Source organism: Populus euphratica, unplaced genomic scaffold (genome assembly GCF_000495115.2).
Source record: "Populus euphratica unplaced genomic scaffold, PopEup_1.0 scaffold100.1, whole genome shotgun sequence".
NCBI lineage: Eukaryota > Viridiplantae > Streptophyta > Magnoliopsida > Malpighiales > Salicaceae > Populus > Populus euphratica.
In genome coordinates, this window is record NW_011499985.1 from 622401 (window position 1) to 642887 (window position 20487).

Genomic DNA, 20487 nt, shown 5'->3' on the forward strand with positions numbered 1-20487 from the left:
CAATGTTACATTGGCTTGTTGACAATGGGTATGTAGCAGTAATTGTATGAAAGCAAAGCCTTTTGTGTGTTATCATTTACTGAAATGCTGGGCAAAATATTTATTTTTGTATGTAGTTTTGTTTTGGATTAATTTTCATGTAGTTGTAAGCTTTCACTGGGATTACTGAATGCATGATCTGCTTCCTAAAAACAATATCGACACAAGCACTGGTGTTTATCCTGCATGAACTATGTCAGCATTTTGGTTATATGACTGGATGATTTTTCTTTTGAGCTCCTTGCCGGTTCTTAGATAGGATATCATTTTTAGCATGAGTAATTCTGCCCAGTATGTAGTAATTTAAGGCAAACTTAATGCAAAATGTGTTTTGTGGTTGGTCACAAAAAGTCGCATGTTGTCTTGCAGAAAACTGAACCTCAATGAAAATATTGCTAATATTTGGCCAGAGTTTGGATCAAACGGAAAGAATCTCATCAAGGTGTGAAAGTTTATTTCCCTAGACCTGCTAAACCTTTCAGATTACCACCTGAAGCTCCTTTGTATGCTCACTTATCTTATTTTTTTTCTGTTTAGGTCCACCATGTTCTTAATCATACATCTGGTTTGCAAAATGCTCTGGCCAACCTCAGAGAAGAAAATCCTTTGCTAATGGCTGACTGGGATGAATGTCTGAAACGGATTGCTATGTCAGCACCTGAGACTGAACCTGGCCAAGAGCAGTTGTATCACTATCTGTCTTTTGGCTGGCTTTGTGGTGGAATAATCGAGGTACAATCCCATGTTCAAGTGTTTGAACATGAAAGAACCACGAAGCTGATGTCCGCATTTTTTTCTTTGAATTGCTTTATGATTGGAATGTCTGATCTGCATCTTTTTTCGGAGGGAGCTTGTTTTGTCCTGCATTTTAATAATGTGCTTTAATGAAACAGCACGCCTCTGGGAAGAAATTTCAGGAGATCCTTGAAGAAGCAATAATTCGACCTCTCAACATTGAAGGCGAGCTATATGTTGGAATTCCTCCAGGTATCTGTTAAAGTCTGTGTATTCAATGTTCTTGCTTTGCTAGCAGAAATACTACAAAAGATTTGCCCATGCAATTGCTTTTTTTTTTTTTCAAGTGGTCATACTATCTGCCTGTCCTTCCTTCCATGGTAGAGTTATCATTCTCCTGCAAATTGTAAATTCAAAGTTTTTTTTCATGTTTGGCACATTAATGCTTGTCATGTGTCTCCTCCAGGTGTGGAATCTCGACTTGCGTGTCTGACATTAGATAAAGATGATTTTAGCAAGCTCTCAAAAATTGCTAGTCGTCCTGAACTTCCCTCCACCTTCCAGCCAGAGAACATTTCCCAACTAGTAACTGCAGTGCCTGCTTTGTTTAACATGCTGAACGTTCGTCGCGCCATTATACCAGGTGCTAATGGACATTGCTCAGCTCGTGCTCTTGCACGCTACTATGCAGCTCTTGTTGATGGAGGCCTGGTCCCGCCACCTCATTCCTCTTTGTCGAAGCCACCCCTTGGTACCCACCCACACATTCCCAAATTTTCTTCAGAGATTACCTCCAAAAAGCAGAAAGGTAAGAAGAGTAAGGCAGAGGGTTCTGCTTCAAAGAAGAAAGGAAATGGTTATGAGCTCAAGATGAATCACAGTAAAGATTTCAAGGATGGTGGAGAAAGTAACAGTGATGGGTATACCAGGCTTGCTAATGATAGCGCTGGTGGCAGCAGCAGTGATTCTAGTCCACCCAAAGGCTTTGCAGCCAGCAAAAACTCTCGCCAAAATAATGCCATCAGGATTTTTAATAACCCCAGAATTCATGATGAGTTCATGGGCGTGGGTGAGTACAGGAATCTAGTACTGCCAAATGGGAAATTCGGATTAGGTTTTAGGAGATTTAGTTCAAGTGATGGATCCTTTTATGGATTTGGGCACTCGGGTATGGGTGGATCCACAGGTTTTTGTGATATTAAAAGCAGGTTCGCAATTGCAGTTACCTTGAACAAAATGTCACTCGGGACTGCAACTAGAAGAATTATTCAGTTTGTTTGTTCAGAGCTAAATGTTCCGCTACCAGACGAGTTCTCAGTTCTTAGTGAAACTGCACCCGACGAAGAGTTAAGCATAGCGAGACCTCTGATTAACTGAAGACAAGGACTCTTCTCATTGTCAACATGTACTGTGCTATCCATGATAACCTCAGCCCAAAAATACATAAATTATTTATACTGAATACAATCGTGTCAATAGGAAATTGTAAGACATTTACAGCTATCATTTATAAGGTTATACGAGGAGTTTTATAAACATCCAAGCGTACTTTGATACATTTGCTTTATGTGTTTTTAGTCTTTCATTGATGCCTGTTGCGTTATTTAGGGCTTGATAGAAGTTGGCATACAGTTAGTCTGTTAGTCAATTTTTTTTTAATACAAAAATAACTTGGTTTTAACTTCAAAATAATAATTTAAAATTAAGTTGGTTTAACTTGCTTTTCTTGAAATTCAGACAGGGTAATATAAACTTGATATTGTAGAACAAATTTTATTTTTAATAGCATGGAAGGCAACTTTAGAAAAACCACAATCATTAGATTTATGGCAATTTACAGTCTCAAAAACTTTGAAACCCATAACTTGTAGTAATGCCATGCCGCCACCCCCGCCTGAACTTCTACTCCAACTTCTCCAGCATTTTATCAAACACCAAAACCAAGTCAAACAAATCCATTCCCTCATAACAGCCAAAGGCCTCCTTTATAACCCAAACACATGCCCTAAAGACAACTCCAAATGGAAAACTACCCTTCTTTACAACACTCTAATAAGAGCCTACCTCAATTTCGGACAACACCAAAAAACTCTTCACCTCTTCGCTCTCATGCTTGCCCGCCAAACCCCACCAAACAGCCACACCTTCCCTTCCATAATCAAAGCAGCCACACATTCTTGCCTCTCTATAGGCACTTCCCTTCACACCCAAGCTATCAATCGTGGGGTTCTTTATGACCCCTTTATACAAACATCATTGTTGGGTATGTATTCGCAGTTTGGTGACTTACTTAATGCCTGCAAGGTGTTTGATGAAATCTCGCACCCATGTATTGTTGAATATAATGCAATGCTAGATGCTTATGCGAAGAATGGTGACATGGGTTCTGCTTGTTGTCTCTTTAAAAGCATGCCTAAGAGAGATGTAGTCTCGTGGACTAGTGTTATTAATGGGTTTGCAAAGAATGGACTTCTTGGTGAGGCAATTAGGCTGTTTAGGGAGATGATGTTGCATGATGATGTAAAGTGTTGTTTTGTTAAACCCAATGAGGCCACATATGTTAGTGTGTTATCATCATGCGCTAATTTAGATGAAAGAGGGGTCCTTTCTATAGGGAAGCAAATACATGGGTCTATAGTAAGGAATGAGGTTTTTGTTACTGTTTTTATTGGGACATCATTGGTAGATTTTTATGGAAAAGTGGGTTGTTTGAGTAATGCCATTAGAGTTTACAACAAAATGGTGGTTAAAAAGGTTTGTACTTGGAATGCTATAATTTCTTCACTTGCTAACAATGGTAGAGAAGAACAAGCTCTGGACATGTTTAAAAAGATGAAAGGGGAAGGTTTGTGTCCAAATGAGGTCACCTTTATTGCTGTACTTACTGCTTGCGCTCGTGCCAAGCTTGTAGAGATTGGGCTGGAGTTGTTTCAATCAATGGCTGGTGAGTTTGGCCTGGTGCCAATAATGGAGCATTATGGGTGTGTTGTTGATCTTTTGGGAAGGGCAGGATTATTGAGGGAAGCTAGTGAATTTATAAGGAGGATGCCTTTCGAGCCAGATGCTTCAGTTTTGGGTGCACTTTTAGGTGCTTGTAAGATTCATGGAGCTATTGATTTGGGAAATGAAGTGGGAAGCAGGTTACTTGAATTGCAGCCACAGCATTGTGGTCAATATGTGGCTTTATCTAGCATTCATGCTGGGGTGAATAGATGGGGTGTTGCTGCTGATATAAGGAAAACAATGGTGGAGGCTAGAGGTAGGAAGGTTCCTGCCTGCAGTTTGATTGATTGCATATGAAACAGGAGTTTATTCACTTGAATTTTGCTCTTTAGAAATAATAATGACAGCATATTGAAATCACAAGGCAAAGCTCAAAGCTTAACTTTCTGGTTCTCCTTGTATGAGTGGGTTCTGGACTTCATGTTGATACTTCTGTCACAAAATTGCTGCCGCCCCTATTTCCACGTTAGCTTTGCTGAGAGCTTGTCAGTTTGAATATAAGATTTTGATAGACTATTGATATATATCAGCAATTCATCGCGGGATCTTTCATCTCCCTTCCTTATAGTAGATACAGCTTGGATTTGATGGAAGAATTGGATTGATGGATGCCAGGGCCCCCCAGGCTTCAAGGATGCTGGTGGCCCTTGGATTTAACTGATTGCTTTATTTGTATTAGTCCCGTTCTCTCTTTGGCCGCTGTGTGCGGAAAGAAATGGTGAAGACTGGAATTATGATTTATTTTTTTTCTTTAAATCGAACAAGTTACTTAATTGAAGAAAATCAGGAACCTACAGGTTTTTGGGAGGTTTGCTGGGTCTAGGATTTCTCTTCACTGCTTTATTTGTTATCTAGCAAAACCTTACAAAAACTTTTCATCCTCCCATTCATGCCACCTCCAAAACTTTGTCATGCAAGAGATCAATCAGATCAAATAAAAGTAATGATAATAAAATGGGAGGAATTTGATCAACACCAAGGGTTTTACAACAAAGTTGGCGGAACAAGTTCCCATTCAAAGAAAGAAATTCTAGTAAGTGATACGTTGTTTCAGAAACCATAGAACAAACTGTAGGCTGGAGAGTTTTGCGTTTGCATCAGATTCCATCCGTGTTCCCCTTCTCTCAGTTTACGTACATGGCTGTTGCACATGCATCAGATTCTTGCTTGAACTATAATGTCCCGAAAGAATGTATAAATTGAATGGTTTAAGTTGGCCATTGTTCATGATACCTTCCATAAGCAATTTTAATGACTACAAGGGGGAAAAGAATTCCCATCCAAAGTAAAAAAAGAACGATTAGCTTGCTCTTGTAAATATAGGAATATTTCAACTGATAACTCGAAAGGAAAGAATAAAGGGCATTTCTTGGGGAAGACGAGCATCCCAAAAACCATCATGAAAGCAAAGTTCTTTTGCTTCAGTACATGAAATTAAGATTCCATGGCCTTTTCCAATGCACTATATATACATCAAGTAATAGATCATATGAAGCACCATCAAATCATAATCTCCCTTTTTTTATTTCTCCTCTTTTCTCAACCAATCAATTACTCCCTATATTGCACATTTCCAAATTTATTATCCTTTTATTTCAGTTTTATCCTCTCTCAACCATTCCTTAGTTCTGAAGAATATGGCTGATGCTCTTGTTTCCGTAGTCTTGGAGCAGCTGAGCTCAATCATTATTCAGGAAGTGCAACAAGAAGTGAGGCTCGTCGTTGGTGTCGAGAACGAGGTTAAAAAGCTTACCAGCAATTTCCAGGCCATCCAAGCTGTGTTTGCCGATGCAGAGGAAAGACAGTTGAAGGATCAGTTGGTCAAACATTGGTTAGATCAGCTCAAAGATGTATCTTACGACATGGATGATGTTTTGGATGAGTGGGGCACTGCAATTGCAAAATCGCAAAGCAAGTTAAATGAGCATCCCCGCAAGAATACAAGGAAGGTATGCTCTTTCATGATCTTCTCTTGCTTTCGTTTTAGAGAAGTTGCTTTGCGTCGTGATATTGCTCTTAAGATTAAAGAACTGAATGAAAGAATAGATGGCATTGTGATTGAGAAAAATAGGTTCCACTTCAAATCATCTGAAGTTGTAATTAAACAGCATGATCATCGGAAAACTGTTTCTTTTATAGATGCAGCAGAAGTGAAAGGTAGAGAAACGGATAAAGGCAGGGTGAAGGAAATGTTGTTGAGTGAGAGTAGTCAAGGACAAGCCCTCCGTACAATCTCTCTAGTAGGGATGGGAGGGATAGGAAAGACAACCCTTGCTCAACTAGTTTATAATGATCCTGAGGTGGAGACCCACTTTGATAAGAGAATATGGGTTTGTGTATCAGATCCCTTTGATGAGACAAAGATTGCAAAAGCAATCCTTGAAGCTCTTAAGAGTCCTGCCTCAGGTTTAATCGAATCGCAGACTTTACTAGAAAACATACAACTATTGATTAGGGGAAAGAAATTCCTGCTTGTCCTAGATGATGTGTGGAATGAAGATTCCACAAAGTGGGAGCAACTGAGAAACTCCCTCACGTGTGGTTGTTTGCATGGAAGTAGTATTTTGGTGACCACACGTAATAGGAATGTTGCAAACTGCATGGGATCCTCACGCACTGACATTTTAGAACTAGAACTTCTCTCTACAGATGAATGCTGGTCACTGTTCAGTCAGCTTGCATTTTTTGATAAAAATAGTAGAGAGAGAGGAAATTTAGAAGATATTGGTAGAAAAATCGCAGCCAAGTGTAAAGGCTTGCCTCTTGCTGCAAAGAGTCTAGGAAGTCTTTTGCGCTTTAAAAGTAGAAAAGAAGAGTGGGAAAGTGTCTTGAACAGCCATGTCTGGGAGATTGAAGAAGCTGAAAGCAAAATTTTGGCTCCTTTATGGTTGAGCTACAATGACCTGCCCTCTGATATGAGACGGTGTTTCTCATATTGTGCAGTCTTTCCAAAAGACTTCAGATTTGGGAGGGATGCTTTGATCAAACTGTGGATGGCACAAGGTTTCCTTCGGAAAACACAGAATAAAGAGATGGAAGTAATGGGTCGTGAGTGCTTCGAAGCCTTAGCTGCTCGCTCTTTCTTCCAAGATTTTGAGAAAGACGAGGGTGATGGCAGCATTTATGAATGTAAGATGCATGACATGGTGCATGATTTTGCGCAGAGTTTGACAAAAAATGAATGTTTTAGTGTAGACATCGATGGTGCGGCAGAGTCGAAGATAGACTCTTTTTCTAGAGATGTCCGACACTCCATGGTAGTGTTTAGAAATTATAAGACCGACCCCTTACCTGCGACCATCCATAGTTTGAAAAAGCTTCGCAGCCTGATTGTTGATGGTTATCCTTCATCGATGAATGCAGCCTTACCTAAACTAATCGCTAATTTGAGTTGTCTAAGAACATTGAAGTTGTCAAGCTGTGGAATAGAAGAAGTCCCATCCAACATAGGAAAGTTGATACACCTGAGGCATGTTGACTTGTCTAGTAATGAGATCAGGGAGTTACCTGAAGAGATGTGTGAATTGTATAATATGCTAACTTTAGATGTCTCGTATTGTAGGAAACTTGAAAGGCTGCCTGATAACATAGGAAGACTAGTCAAATTAAGACATCTCAGTGTTGCTAATTATGGGGCTGACTCGTGGTTTGTAAAGATGAGAGGAGTTGAGAAGTTAAGTTCTCTTCAGGAATTAGATGAGTTCCACGTGAGTGGTAGTGGTGAAGTGTCTAATATTGGGGATTTGAGAAACTTGAACCACCTTGAAGGATCTCTTAGGATAAGATGGTTGGGAGATGTGAAAGATCGTGATGAGGTTAAGAAAGCAGAACTTAAGAGCAAGAAACACCTCACTCATTTACGTTTATGGTTTGGATCGAGGACAGACAGGGAGAAAATTAACGATGATGAAGTCCTTGAAGCCTTAGAACCCATGACCCCTCCAAACTTAGAATCTTTGGAGATACGTGGTTACGAAGGAGTCATCCCAGTGTTTCCTAGTTGGATTAATAAGCTAAGGGTTGTTATACTCAGGTATTGGGAGAAGATTGAGAAACTGCCTGCTTTGGGGAAGTTGCCATCTCTTGAAGAATTAACCGTATGCGGGATGGAATGTGTGGGAAGGGTGGGGCGTGAATTCTTGGGATTGGGAGTTGATGGGGAGGATGGTGAGGATAGTGACATTAGTATTGGAGAAAAGACATCATCATCGTCGTCAAATACTGTTATTGCGTTCCCCAAGTTGAAAAGTCTTTTCTTTTGGGGTATGGGAGAGTGGGAAGAGTGGGAAGGAGGAGAAGGAGGAAATGAAGATAAAACAAACATCTTCAATTCAATCATAATGCCATCTCTTCGTTCCTTGGAAATTTGGAAGTGCCCGAAACTGAAAGCACTTCCGGATTACGTGCTCCAGTCAACAACTCTAGAGCACTTGGAAATCAATGAGAGCCCAATTATAGGAGCGCAATTCAAAGCGGGAGGAGAGGGCTGGCCCAACGCCTCTCATACCCCAAACATCAGAATTATTCGTTTATAACCACAGATTAGATGAGGTAAAGTGTTCTTTTATAATTAATTAAATCTGACATGACATTCTTTTGTATCTATGTATATATTAATTAATAGAAAAGGGTTGCACTTTTATGTATAATTTTAGGAAGCTGATCTTCTACTTAATTTCTCCTCTTAATTGGCAGTACTGTTAGTAGCTCCCTAATTGTTGGCAAGGTTTAATACGAGAACGCGAGAGATGCCTAATTATTGGCAAGGTTTAATACGAGAAAGAACAGCAACAATAGATAATTGGCTGCAGGTAACTTCTATGTACGTAATTAGGAACTAACTTCCTCTTTTATTTATGTAATTAGGAGCTGTATAATTAATTTTAATAAAAGAACAATAGCTTTGATGAAGTAAGTGTATCATCCATCAATTTCCTAGTTCAACTGTATAGTCATCTTTCGTGTTGCCATGGAACGCGTGCAGAGGGTGGGGCGTGAATTCTTGGGATTGGGAGTTAATGGGGAGGATGGTGACATTAGTATTGGAGAAAAGACATCATCATCATCGTCAAGTGCTATTATTGCGTTCCCCAAGTTGAAAAGTCTTTTATTTGGGGGTATGGGAGAGTGGGAAGAGTGGGAAGGAGGAGGAGGAGGAAATGAAGATAAAACGAACATCTTCAATTCAATCATAATGCCATCTCTTCGTTCCTTGACAATTGTGCAGTGCCCGAAATTGAAAGCACTTCCGGATTACGTGCTCCAGTCAACAACTCTAGAGCAACTGATAATCTTTAACAGCCCAATTATAGAAGCGCAATTCGAAGGAGGAGGAAAGGGCTGGCCCAACGCCTCTCATACCCCAAACATCGAATTTATGTAATACCCACAGATTAGATGAGGTAAAGTGTTCTTTTATAATTAAATCTGACGTCACATTATTTTTATCTATTTATTTAATAATAGAAAAGGGTTGCACTTTTATGTATAATTTTAGGAAACTGATCTTCTACTTAATTTCTCCTTTTAATTGGCAGGAGTTTCCTAATTATTGGCAAGGTTTAATACGACAATAGATAAATAGCTGCAGGTAACTTCTATATATGTAATTAGGAGCTAACTTCCTCTTTTATTTATTTATTTATTTGTTTGTTTATTTTGGGTGTTCCTATTGGATTAATTGCCTACTTTAGTATATATCCATTAAGTAGACAATATCTTCATCTAATAAGTACGAACGTGTGGTTTTACTGTATAATTAATTTTAATAAGAGAATAATAGCTTTCATCGATGAATTAAGAGCATATATCATCCATCAATTTCCTATTGCAGGCGCCCGACAACATGGGGAAAAGAAATAATCACAGCGCTCAAATCCATCGGAGGAGGAGGAGGAGGAGATGTGTATATATCCTTTAATTAATTAATTAATTATATTGTTTCTGACTTTGCTTCTTTTTATTTCTTTACTTATTGTTGTTGCCCTCTCTCTGTTTCTTATAATTGTTTGAATATTATCTGTACATTATAAAAGAAAAAAAAGTTGTTACCTTAGCATATAAATTAATAATAGTGTTTCCGTGATTGTCCCGTGGTTTTTCCCCTCATCTTGAGAGGGTTGTCCACGTAAAATTATCGTCTCCTTTCCCTTCTTTTATCTTCTCTCTCTTTATTTTTTTTTATTAATTTTTTTCTTCCTGTTCTGCTGTTGCTTACAGTAAACATGACTTTCAACTGCATTTTCTTAAAAAATGTTGTTTGAATGTCTTATGATTATATTCCACGTTAATTGTTGTCAATTTCATATTTTCTTCATTTCATTTTGATTTTTTATTTTAAAAATTATAAAAAGATTTAAAAACAAGTAGATAGGATGGAGAGTTTGACGAGGGAATTCGTTTGTGGTACAAAACATACCATTAAATTAATTATAATCAACCATGATCTAAGAATTATTTAATTATTTTTATGTTATAAATACTATTTCTCTTTTGTAAACTAAGAGTATTAAATTATAATTAATTTGACAAGACAAAATCCCAGTCATATTGGTTAGCTTAAGGTAGGAAGAACAATCTGGGTTGAATCAGTATCATTTACTTTGTCGATCAGGTAGATTAGATAGTTAAAAAATTTGGTTTTTTCTGTAGGGTAGAAAGAGCAATCTGGACTGTATCATTTCAATGTATCTTACTTGAAAATTGGTAGGCGGTCAATTTTATTTGGTTTTTGTACCAGCTGCTTGCAAAAAGATAATAAGCTTCTAATATTGAGCTTAAAGAAGACTGTAGTAGATGAAGCAGGGGCAATCTTACAGGCAAAACTGAGGCAGTTGTCTCCTACAACCTAGGATTTTCAGAATCTCAGCACTCATTTTGTTAGGTTCCAGAATTTCTAGCTTTATGTAAATGTACTGCTGTGTAAAACTGCATCAGAGGTGACGTTAGTGTTCACCAAAATTTCTTGTTTCTCAGTGAGGAGTGGATGAGTTTTCTAAATTCAAATTAATTAGACTATGCTGAAAATACTGAGAAGTTAGTGATGATGCTTGTCGTCAATCTTGTCAGTAGCGAGATCATTGAGGTATCCTCCCTGTTTAATCATTTGAAGGCATGTTGATCCGTTTAATGATCCTTTTCTTTCGGATTAAGTCTTATAACCAACAGCGAAGACAGGAATTTTTCCTGTGGGCTGTCAAGCAGATATATATAAATTATTTTTCAAGATTAATTATTAACTTATACATATAAAAAATTTCAAGTTAATAATAAAGTTTTAATTCAAATTTAAAGTATATAAAATTAAAAATTAAAAATAAATTATATTATCGAAATTGCACCTTTCTATATTTTACGGAATAAAATTCATTAATGATCTAATCCGAATCAATATCTTCAGCAAACTCTCGTTCAATATAAATCATCATAAAATATGCTAAAAATTTATTTTTTATTTTATGACAAAACGCAGTTTTAACATGTTTTATGTTGAAAATGCTCGCTTTACGGTGGCAATGAAAATAAATAAAGTCAAAATAAAATGAATCAACTTGTCAATCAAATGATATTACTGTGACTTAATTATTTTAATTAATCCTCGATATAATTCAAAAATGGTAGATATATTCTAAAAATTCTTATGATGAATCACACCAATCTAATAATGTTATTATTTGTTTATGAAGATATTCTTATCAATTTATTGAATAAAAGATAAATTATTTATATAAAAACTTAATAAAAAATTCAATATTTCAACTAGAGTTTTACCGAGTTATGCATTTTGATTGTTTGGTAAGAATTATTTTACCATTCTAAATAATATTTATGAGAATATTAATGACGGGTTTTTTTTATAAAAATATATTTAGAAAAAATTAATTTAGACCCATTAGAGCACTAAAACAACTTTTTTTAGAACTTATTAATTGCTGCATTTAATTACTGCATGTATATGTAAATTAAAATTTTGGATACTGATTTTTTTCTCTGCCTGCGCTACAGCCCATCTCAGCCATCTACACCCCTCCGCCTATGCTTATAACTATTGTCTTCACAGGTGGCTTTTCTATGAATTTATTATTATCAGAAATTCGACGTGTCTTTAACATCTTTTTTCTTCTCTCTGTTTTTTATGCTATATGTTAATAGCTATTGGATTACTTTTGTTTATTTTATAGCTATTGATTCTTTATGCAACATGCATGTTGACTTTTGAGAGCATAAATTAATTTGCTAGATAAAATTGAAGTTTAAGAGTGTGTATTTAAAATTATACTTGTAGTTGTTTTTTAAAATATTTTTTATTAAAAAATATATTAAAATAATTTTTTTATTTTTTTTAAATATTATTTTTAATACCAGCATATTAAAATTATTTAAAAATATTAAAAAAATATTAATTTAAAAAAATAAAAAAATACTTTTAAAACTTAAATGACCTGAGTAGTAGAAATTTTATCTACACTAGTTAAGTAATATGTAAGTTTTCAATTTAAACTATGTTTGTTTTCTAAAATTCATTTTTCGGGAGATTACTTTTTAAATTTTCATGTGTTTATTTGTCATTATAAAAGTTAGTCATACGAATTTTTTTAATTGAATTTTTTTTTTAAAATAGTTTTTTTACTATTTATAAACAATTACCGACAAAATTATATGCTGTATTTTTATGAGGAAACACCAATGAAATAAAGCGGTTAATAGTTTTTTTTCTTGCACCTTTTAGGTCATGCCTTTTTCTAATGGACCATATGCTAAAGCCCGCACACAATTGACTTCCTTTTTTTTTTTTTTTCCTCTTTCGGTCCCTTCTTATTTTTACCATATATTTTACACTTTGATCAATTCAAGTAGATGATCTAAAAAATAATTTTTATTTATTTATTGAACACCATTGGAATTCTTTTGTTATGAAATCATATCTTCTTCTTCTTCTTTTTTTTATTTGAAAAAAGTTATGTTGTTCTTTATTTTTTCAATCCATTATGTGTATCCTTAAAAAAAAAATTGGTTATTTGATACAAAAAGGAGTCATAAGCACATGATTCTATAATTAAATAAAGAATAATTTTAGAGATAAAAAGTTATTAAATTTAATAAGGTGCAGCATCATGGAATTGATAGGTTATTTTAAGTTCATTTAAGTTTGTTTTTTTTCTTTTTATTATTCAAATATTTTTCTTTTTATTTGTTTTTTTAGAATAAAGTTAATTGAGAATTAAGCATTCTAATTTTTTTATTTTTTTTTATGATTTATAGGGTTATCATAATCTCATAACCTTGATTATGAGTTTAGTTGGTCAAACTAGGTTGATTCGTGCTGATTCAATATATTGTTGTCTCAAATATATTGTCATCTTAGTATTTAAAAAATATCATTTAATATGTGTTATATTTTGAATTTTTGATTAGAAATCAATATATCATTATCTTAATATTATCAAATATATTGTCATCTTAGTATTTAAAAAATTTTCTTATTCAAATCACATGTTTTTGCTAATTTTCTTTGTTTCTTTAGACATAACAAGTAGATGATCATACAAGGTTAACTCCTTCCTTATTGTTCCATTTTAAACTCCGAATCAAATCGAGCAAGAGGATTTCAAAGGTTACTAATAGATTCCAGTTTGATTATACTTGTGAGGGTTACCTTTTAAGAATGTGTTTATATTGTGTAATTATTATGTTTGCGTGCATGAGATAAATTTTAAATTTTTTTAAGAGAATGTCTTGTTAATATTGCGGTTGAATTGTGTTTTCGAAAAGTTTTAGAGTTTTTTAGATTCAAAATAATTTTTTATATTTTTAAAATGTTTTAATATGTTTATATCAAAACTAAATTAAAAAAATGTTTTAATATATTTTTAAATAAAAAATATTTAAAATATATATATATATATATATATATATATATATTAGTGGGACACAGACATTTCACATTCCACCTATCTAGTAAATCTAGTGACGTAGGAGACCACCTGAACTTGTAGGCTAGACCGATGACAAATCAGTAAGTTGGCCTAATCAAAAATTGATGGACGCTCGCTTTTCGGTGCCCCAGCATGGGTTGGGTTGGAATATGCAGAGGTTTTTGAAACTTGTCGATGGATTATACTTAAAAAAAAATATATGTTTTTGTGTTTTTACTGTTACTAACTAATTTATTAACGCTAAGCTCTCGTTGGAGAATTCTAAATTAATTTCAAATCCCAAGAAAGAAGGCTTTAATATAAGTATATTTTTTAATATTATGAGATTTGTTAAATAAATAACTAAGAGATAATATTTGTGTTCAACATATAAATAAATAGAAACTTAAAGATTAAAATGAAAAGTGAATTTTTCTACCTCTAGAGTTAATGATGTTATAAATTTCTAGTAGTTTTAAAATTTATAAAATTTAAATTAATAATTTTTTAAAAATAAATATAAAATCTAATTAGTTAAATTACACCTCTTAAAATTAATTATTAATATGCTACCTTCTAATATAATTAGATCATTAAAATATATCACTTCTCGAATCAACATTATAGAGTAGTGAATTTAATGTAATTGAATTTACATCTGATTTTATACCTATTTATCAGCTTCGCAGTATAAAAGTAACTAATATTTTTTGCTAATTAATTTATTTTTATTTTAATAATTTGATTTAATTATCTCCAATAACTCATGAATAAATGAAAATTTCTTATCAACATCGAGACTCAATTAATACAATGATCCGGCATGATAAGTGAAGAAAGTAGAGATCATGTTATATTCATGGTTTATTTTCACATGTTATATTGATGCTCAAGATATCAAATTGATGTGTCATCATTATCATATTAATATTTAATTATCATCTAAATGATTATTTCTCTATATTTTTTTATATAAAAAACTCTGATTACCTTTAAAATAAAGAGATCGATCGAATGGTTTTATTGTTCTTTTCAATTTTTTACATAAATTAATCAATAACATAACTTGAAAACAAAGCCCCTTTAAAATGTTAAGGAAAAAAGGAAATTGAGGATTTAGTGTATGTCACAACCCATTAAATTCTTATTAACATGTAATTTTTTTTAATGGTGAATTTCCAATAAAAATAAGGAATCTAAGCACAACTGAGCCGTAACATTTGCAATTGTATTATTGTACGAAAATATATGTTTGATATTGAGTTACGTGATATTTTTATTTTTATTTTTTAAAAAATATATATTAATTTTTTTTATTTTTTTTTAAGTTTTAACATTAACATACAAAATTATTTAAAAATAAAGACTGCAAGAATACAATCTCATCCGGTGAAAGTTCAAAACACGATTAAAGATGCAAGCAATTTGCAATTCCTTAACTTGGGGGACCAGCAAGGAATTTCCAGCTTCAAATTTCAATAAAGGGGTCCAATTGGTAGCATGGGCCAACAACGCATGCGACCCTCCTCCTGCGTTTATGTATCGATAAAGCTGAACGACTTGAAAAATCATAGTTCAACCACTTAATTAATTAACCGATTAATAAAGTATTTGAAAAATCATAGATAAACTTAAGGTTGTTAAAATCACGACTTAACTCTTAAAATCTCATAATTTTAGGAGTTAATATATATATAACATATCAAATTAGATTAAAACTTGAAATAAGTTAAATTTAGTTAAAATCAATAAAATCAGATTAATTTTATAATTTTGACCGAGTGAGTTTGATCGATTTCGAGTTTTAACCCGATTTTATTGAATCATTAATACTGAATATCTAAATCATTTAAAAAAACCTAACGTCAACAAATACGTGGTCAGAAGTTGGAATCAAAATTTCAACAGCACGGGTTTGTCTCATCCAGATTCCTTTAATTTGAAAACGACATCTACTGGCGGTCGTTTCGAAGAATTTTCGCGCATTCCTCCCTTACTTACCTCTCTTTCTCTCCCCGACTGTCTTGCTGTCTGTTCAAACTTTTCTTCCTGTAACTTCAGGTAGGTTCTCTCTCTTTTCTAAATTCTCAAATTTTGAACCTAGATTTTGTGTTTTTAATCACTATTATCTTACTGATACTTAAAGACTACTGTTGTAATCAGGTATCTTTTGATTTTTTTTTTGTTCAATTTGATTGTAATTTGCCTTTAATTTTACAATTCTCGCAATTAGAGTGTAAAATTACAATTTGATATAAAAAATTTGATTTCTTAGTAATAATGCGAACAATTATTAATTAGTTTGTGAAGAAATAAGGCTATGCCTATGTGGTATTGGTAGGCTGGAAGATTTTTATACTTTATTGTAATCATGCATTCTCAAAAAATAAAAATAAAAAAGAATATTAGGATTTGATTCTGTGATGTTTTTTCGGGTACGCTGCAGGGAGTTGGTTGGACTAAGCAGTGAAAGAGGCGGGGAGTGAAATTTTAGCTGCTATTAGCTATATATATATATGTATATATATTTGTGTGTTAGAGATGGGGTGGGGAACATTTACAGGAGACGTGCGAAAGTATTTACATTGGCCATGATAATTTACATCGATTATAAGGTACGGATCAACCGTATTGAAAATCTGATTACGAGTTATTTATTTTGAGTGATGTTTATTGCTTATGCTGATTGTGGTGGTTGTCTTTTTTTATACTGAAGGCTTTACAGAAAAGAGAGAAATTCATGAAGAAACCGAAAAGTGATGCATTGTGGAAGAAGGCCCATGAGCGGAATGCTAAGCGTCTTTTTAATTTGATGGTAGAGTTGGAAGGTTTGTGGGTGAAACTTTGACAGTATTTGTCCTCACGTGCTGATGTGCTTCCTTCTGCTTTCATTTCAATTCTCAAGCAGTTGCAGGACTCTCTCCCTCCTCGTCCGTTTCAAGAGGTTTTGTTTTAGTCTTTTTCTAATAGATTTGGAAGTCTTCATGTGATTCAATGTGACTTTGTTGACTTGATGTTTCTGGTTAGTTTTTATCTCATAATGCTAGCGTTTATTTTCAGGCCATGTTTCTCATTGGCTGGTTATGTTAAAATTTTTGTTTGCACAGGTTCGCCACACTATAGAGAAAGAACTAGGGAAATCCACGAAGGAGCTTTTCTTGGATTTTGACGAAAATCCTCTGGCGACAGCATCAGTAAGATCCTTAGACTATATGTCTGTGCTAGGAAGTTAGTGCGGATGCTCATTTAGGATTGAAATTTTGATTTTCTTGTTCTCACAAGGTGTGTACATGTTGGAATAATCTTGTTGTTCTCATGTTATATTCTATGCAGATTGCACAAGTCCATCATGCGACATTAATTGATGGGCAGAAGGTGGTTGTTAAAGTTCAACATGAAGACATCAAAAAATCATATGGGAGGTGGAAATTCTTTGGAGTTTGGCTTTTGAGATGCTTCATCGGAAAGCAAATGTTTCAGTCCTTATGGTTATTTTGCATGCCTCTTTTTTTTGCAGGATTTAAAGGATGCAGAATCCATTGTTGACTGGATAGCATGGGCAGAACCGCAGTATAACTTCAGCCCTATGATCGATGAATGGTGCAAAGAAGCTCCAAAAGAACTCGACTTCAATCACGAAGCAGGTAAACTTTGTCTTTTGCAATATTTCTGTTGATGAAATTCTCTCTATGACATCACAAAATTGCTATTTTATGTTCTTTTACAACCAATAGATAATAAATGTGAGTTCTGGATGGGTCTGGATGAGGGTATTGAGATTTGAGATTCATATCAGGAGCTTGAAATAATGATAATGCAATCCAATCATTGGGACAGTTAAATCTGATCATGTTTAGAATCCATACCAAGTGCAGCATCTTAATTTTTTATTGAATCAATGAAGTGAATGGGATGATAGTTGTGTGGTGTCAGCAGTGAGGATAATTGATGGTGGCAGTTGTGGTGATCATATTTGGATTTTAGTGGTTGTATATATAGTCTTTGAATGTGGAGGCAACAGCTTGGCTTGATGGATATGGTGCAATGAGGGTGGCGGCAGCAGCAATGATGGTGGCAATGTGAGGGTAACTTTAATGACAGTGGTCAAGGCAGTGTGGTACTCTTTTGGTAGCAGTGCAATGGCAGTGGCATGGTTGTAGCGGTGATTTGGTGGCAACTCATGTGAAGACTTTGGCATGGTGCTGTTAGTGCTAATGGAAGCATTAGCATTGGCGCTATGTTGCAGTGGTGAGCTTGGATATTGTAGAGATGAAAGTGATGGTTGGCAACTGTGTATTCAGCCATTTTCTAGCATGTTCATGAAAGTGAAACTCCAACTCACTATACTGAATTCAATGCAGGACATTACCAATCTAGTTATTAACACTGTGCAGAGACAATGCAAGGAATTTTAAATTCTTTAATCTCTTCCTCCATTTATATTCTCTTACTGTTTTTCTTATCAAGTACGTCATTGTGTTTCTCTACTGTTCAGTGTACCTTTCTCTCTTACTGATGCTGGTCTATTGTATTTGTAGAGAATACCAGAACCGTGTCTCAAAATCTTGGCTGCACAAGCAAATATGATAGCAACAAGCCCATCAATCAAGTGGATGTTTTGATTCCAGAGGTTATTCAGGTATCATTTTGCTCTCATGTTTTGATATAACAAAGTTGCTTGCTTGAGTGCAGGTGCAATATGATGAAATCCTAAAAATATATCTTGTCGTAGGAATTTTATTAACATTTCTCACTGTCTGGAACAAATATTAAAGGACTCATTGCAGGCATCTTCATTGACATTTCTGAGCCCTGACAGTTAACTACCATTCTTACAAAAAGAATCATGTGGGTGAAAAATGAACATTTTTATGTCGTTCTGAAGCCTGGTCAGAGTGGAGAGGAGGAAAATGAATTATGTAGTTATGACACCATCGTGAATGTCTATACCATATACCCAAGTAAAACACATGCATGTTGATGACACCATCGTTGATGTTTATATAACACCTGCAATATGCTTTCAGGGAGCTATTTCAATGAATGAAATTTGATTACGGGTCTGAAATCGAAAATCAAAACATATGTTCTTTCTCCCATTTCTCTTATGCACGTTGCTCTACCCTTTCTTCTATCCTATTCTCCCTAGTTGCACCCTAAATCAGAATCAGTTTACTCTGTTGAATGCTTTTATATTGGTTGTGGTGCAGGTAATTTTCTGGTGAGCAAAGAACCTCCACATCGTCCAATTTTGCTTGACTTTGGGCTGACAAAGAGAATATCAAGCTCTATGAAACAATCACTAGCTAAAATGTTTCTTGCTACCGCTGAGGTTTGTGAAAATCTTTCATAATCTTTCAATTGAGCACAATATTTTTGGTTTTGTCATCACTCATATCTGTTTATATTGTTTTCTATTTTTGTTTATTTTTTCATTATAAAATAAATACTATGCTTTCTCTTGCATGGGGACCATGTTGCTCTTTTGTCTTCCTTTTCTGAAATGGGACTTAAGCTGCGCCTGGACTTTCCTGAGCAAGCTATGGATTTTATCAGTGTCTTCTTCCGCACATCAACATCTGCAAGTGAAGCTGCTGTAAGTATGCACTGCCTGCTTTTAGAGTTCTATTTTGATACCAGGGATTCCAATCTTTTACTGTGTTTCTGTAAAGGAATATGCCAAATCTTTGGGAGAGCAAAGAGCAAGAAACATGAAGGTGCTACAGGAAAAGATGAATCTCAGCCAAAAGGAAGTTAAACGATTTAATCCAGCAAGTCCTTCTATCACATCGTTCTACTTCTATCAATATGTTTCTTGATCTGTTTGTTGGCAATTTCATGAATATTTATTAACAATTGTTGGTTCAGATTGATGCATTCCCTGGTGATATGGTAATATTTTCACGGGTTATTGGTCTTCTGAGACGTCAGTAATAAAATTTTTACACTGGTAGCAGTTAATGAGAAAACTTTTGCCTTTCTTTACTTTTCCTTTGATTTGGGTTTAGGACTTTCTACCACGTTGGATGCTCACATAGTATATCATGATACTATGAGACCATTTGCCGAATCTGTTCTGCAAGAGTAAAGTCTATCTAGAGCAATGTGCCAATTTGTATAATGTCTTCGTTTATTGTTCATCTCTATTTGAACTTGAAATTCAATTGCCAGGAAGATTGCTGAGGGGCCATCAGAAAATGCACAGTGGATCAATGACACACCAGTTGATTCTGACGTGGAGGCAAAGCCGAGGCAGATTTTAGTCGAGTTAGGGAATAATGACAAAATACTTGGAATCCAGGTCTGCATGGTTCCATTTTTTTCTGACAAAGTAGCATAAATGAGAATCTTAAGAATAACTTGTTAACAACTGTAAAACTAATCCCTTATTTATTTTATCTTGGCGGCTTTCTCAAATTATCGATGGATACCACTTAAATTTGCCTGAATTAGACGATCCAATAACCCCTTAACAGTATTGCAATGACAATTGCTTCTTCCTTCTCGTCCATTTCGAAAAAGGGAAAAAATCAAGTGTAAAATTAAAAATTTTCAAAAAATACACCATTTTTGTCCACAATTAAATGACTCTAAGTAAGTACTAATGAACATAAAACCCCATTTTTTTAATTTATAATATAATTTGGTACTGTGACATATACTTTTTAAAATATTTTTTATTTAAAAATATATTAAAATAGTTTTTTATACACATATTTTTTAAATCATATAAAATACTAAGAATATATTAATTTAATATTTATATAAATTAAATATAATTATAAAAACCACTATG

General features: G+C 34.3%; 4 protein-coding genes across 6 annotated transcripts in view; all 4 read left to right on the top strand.

The window, feature by feature from the left end:
• Positions 1-2314, top strand: part of LOC105140069 (uncharacterized) — a 7347-nt gene extending 5033 nt beyond the window's left edge. Inside the window, exons 15-19 of one of the 2 annotated variants that reach the window (XM_011046750.1) lie at positions 2-28; positions 409-481; positions 577-771; positions 933-1026; positions 1418-2314. In XM_011046750.1, coding sequence (XP_011045052.1) covers positions 2-28; positions 409-481; positions 577-771; positions 933-1026; positions 1418-2151 — 1123 coding nt within the window. In that variant the 3' untranslated portion in view covers positions 2152-2314. Of the gene's footprint in view, position 1; positions 29-408; positions 482-576; positions 772-932; positions 1027-1240 lie in introns of both variants that reach the window. The other variant, XM_011046749.1, reaches the window with a different exon arrangement.
• A 244-nt stretch (positions 2315-2558) lies between these two features.
• On the top strand, positions 2559-4376 carry LOC105140068 (putative pentatricopeptide repeat-containing protein At1g10330). The gene has a single exon (XM_011046748.1). The coding sequence runs from the start codon at positions 2653-2655 to the stop codon at positions 4072-4074; it is 1422 nt and encodes a 473-aa protein (XP_011045050.1). The 5' UTR covers positions 2559-2652; the 3' UTR covers positions 4075-4376.
• Positions 4377-5192: 816 nt separating this feature from the next.
• On the top strand, positions 5193-9864 carry LOC105140067 (putative disease resistance protein RGA3). The gene is made up of 4 exons (XM_011046747.1): positions 5193-5317; positions 5358-8328; positions 8473-8588; positions 9611-9864. The coding sequence occupies exons 1-2, from the start codon at positions 5222-5224 to the stop codon at positions 8310-8312; spliced, it is 3051 nt and encodes a 1016-aa protein (XP_011045049.1). The 5' UTR covers positions 5193-5221; the 3' UTR covers positions 8313-8328; positions 8473-8588; positions 9611-9864.
• Positions 9865-15563: 5699 nt separating this feature from the next.
• Positions 15564-20192, top strand: LOC105140066 (uncharacterized). 2 transcript variants are annotated; one of them, XM_011046746.1, is made up of 12 exons: positions 15564-15752; positions 16127-16306; positions 16408-16635; positions 16799-16885; positions 17025-17113; positions 17209-17335; positions 18230-18330; positions 19159-19287; positions 19364-19462; positions 19560-19617; positions 19700-19775; positions 19863-20192. In XM_011046746.1, exons 6-12 carry the CDS (start codon positions 17278-17280, stop codon positions 20029-20031), a joined length of 690 nt encoding a protein of 229 aa, XP_011045048.1. In that variant the 5' UTR covers positions 15564-15752; positions 16127-16306; positions 16408-16635; positions 16799-16885; positions 17025-17113; positions 17209-17277; the 3' UTR covers positions 20032-20192. The 2 variants fall into 2 exon arrangements, 1 of the variants encoding a protein (XP_011045048.1); XR_845119.1 differs by lacking the exons at positions 19364-19462; positions 19560-19617; positions 19700-19775; positions 19863-20192 and adding an exon at positions 18902-19023 and having other exon boundaries at positions 19199-19281.
• The last annotated feature ends 295 nt before the right edge of the window (positions 20193-20487 follow it).